This window comes from Micromys minutus (genome assembly GCF_963924665.1).
Source record: "Micromys minutus genome assembly, chromosome: 25".
Classification (NCBI taxonomy): domain Eukaryota; kingdom Metazoa; phylum Chordata; class Mammalia; order Rodentia; family Muridae; genus Micromys; species Micromys minutus.
Window position 1 is genome coordinate 415,704 of NC_137960.1, and position 2,257 is coordinate 417,960.

The 2,257-nt window shown below is 36.5% G+C and overlaps 1 protein-coding gene across 1 annotated transcript; it reads right to left on the reverse strand.

Moving 5' to 3' along the window:
* Positions 1-686: 686 nt before the first annotated feature.
* LOC308436920 (olfactory receptor 14J1-like) lies at positions 687-1,649 on the reverse strand (the record flags this gene model as incomplete). Its single annotated transcript, XM_080937930.1, has 1 exon — positions 687-1,649. The coding sequence occupies one exon, from the start codon at positions 1,647-1,649 to the stop codon at positions 687-689; it is 963 nt and encodes a 320-aa protein (XP_080794056.1).
* Between the last annotated feature and the right edge of the window lie 608 nt (positions 1,650-2,257).

The following is a 2,257-nucleotide window of genomic DNA, read 5'->3' on the forward strand; positions in this document are numbered from 1 at the left end:
ATACAAATTATACTTGGGAACAAAGAATTTACATTATGAGACATATAGGCAATTGCACATCATAAATAAAGATTAATGTGAATCATAACTCTGCCATTTTTATTTGAAAAAATAATTTTGTTCTATCATTAGAAAAAGAAAAAATATAGTAAAATTAGAAATTGGTTTACTTGGATTGTGAAATGAATATATAGAAAACATGTGAATTTTGCTGGGGGCCAAAAAATTTATGTACATGGTTACTATACTCTTTATGAGCAGGAAAACCTTGTAGCTACACAAGAATAGCAGGAAAGTTGACAGCCTATAGGAAATATGTACAGCAATAGGGTATCTAGTATTACACAGACAAAATCAGCTTATCTAATGATAGTTTGCAATGTATTTATTTAAATTATTTAATTATTTAAATTCACTTTAAATTGGTATTGGATCTTGTCAAAACTAACTCTCCTTTCTCTCTTAATTCCTATGCATTCTTAACAAATTATCTGAAATAATATTGGGACTGGAGGAAGAAGGGAGCCTATGCATCTCCTTACTGGTCAATTATCTTTCATTTGATAGAACTATCTCTGAGAAGGACATAACTAAGAGAAACACTGAAACAGAATCTTAGAAGAAATCCAATTCATCCTTCCTCTAATCTAGGACACAGTAGCAATGCATCTTAGTTTGTTGCCTCTTTAGAGATTGAATATAGCTTTTACATGTACCATTCTCTGAGAAAATTCTTCTCTTGACAACACTTTTTTCAGAGCTGCTTTCATGGCCTCATTTCTTAAGCTGTAGATGAGTGGATTGAGGGTTGGAGGTATCACAGTGTAGAATATGGAGAATATGAGGTCCATTGCTGACAGGGAATCTGAAGGAGGTCTTAAAAATTCAAAACCTGCAGCTGAGAGGAAGAACATGACTACAAACAAATGTGGTAGACAGGTGGAGAATACCTTAGTTCGACTATCAGCTGAGGGAATTCTCATTACAGTTGAGAAGATTTGAACATAGGAGAATACTATGGCGATCAAACAGACAAAGGCTGTGGATGTTGTAAATGCAGCTACTGCAATCTCATTAATGAATTCATAAGAACAAGCTAGTTTTAGCATTTGGGGAATGTCACAGAAGAACTGGTGAATAATTCTCTTCCCACAAAGAGGAATTGAGAAATTAACACCTGTGTGTATGAGCCCAGACAGTCCTCCAGCCATCCATACAGCTATCACTGCACACTTGCAGGCACGAGGAGCCATAATAGTCTCATACTGCAGTGGCCGACAAATGGCAACATACCGGTCGTAAGACATCACTGTGAGAATAGCTACTTCGGATGAGGCTAGAGCTATAAAGAAGAAAACCTGAAGCATACACTGACCAAGAGAAATGAAACCATTGTCTGTGAGTGAATTTACAATGGACTGAGGAACTGTAACAGAGATGAAGCAGAGGTCCAAAAGAGAGAGGTGCTTCAAGAAGTAGTACATGGGAGAATGCAGATGTTGGTCTAAGGTGATGATGGTGATAATGAGCAGATTTCCCATGATGGCCAACAGGTATGTGATCAAAAAGAGCACTGCATGTAAAATCTGAAGGTTACGCTCATCAGAGAACCCCATGAGGAGGAATCCAGTTTTGAAGCTCACATTCATTATGGTCACTCTTGAGACTCAAAGTTTAACTCTATTTAGGAAAAGCAAGAAGAAAACTACTGATAGCAAGAAGTACTTGTCATCCCTGGGATTAATTCACATTTAGTTCTAACAAGCATTTAGCAATTTTCTGGAACTAGAAACCTTAAGGTGTAGTCAACAAGTCATAAGAATTTTCTGGAATAGAGCCCTACTTGTCTAGATTAGTAAAACTAAAATGACTGAAATTGCTTGACTTTAATAAAGTCAGTGGGAATGAATTCATATAGTATCCCTTATACATGGTGCCTAAGGATCAAAGTAATATATTGCAGCCTCTGCTGACGACTATAAAAAACTCAGTTCCTGGCATACTCTATTAATGATTAGCAACAACTCACAATAAATGTAAAAAGGATGTCGATCAGTTCAGTGAGAACATGTAGACAGCTGTGTGCTAAGTTCTTCATTTTCCTATCTGCACAAGAATAACATTCTCTCCCCCATCCCTCTCTCTATATATATTAAACATATAGATAGATACTAGGTCTCATCCATCTTAGACAAAAGCCCTTGTTCTGTCCTCAGCATTTTCTTATAGTCTCCTTTCTCTTGCTTCTTTGTTCCTG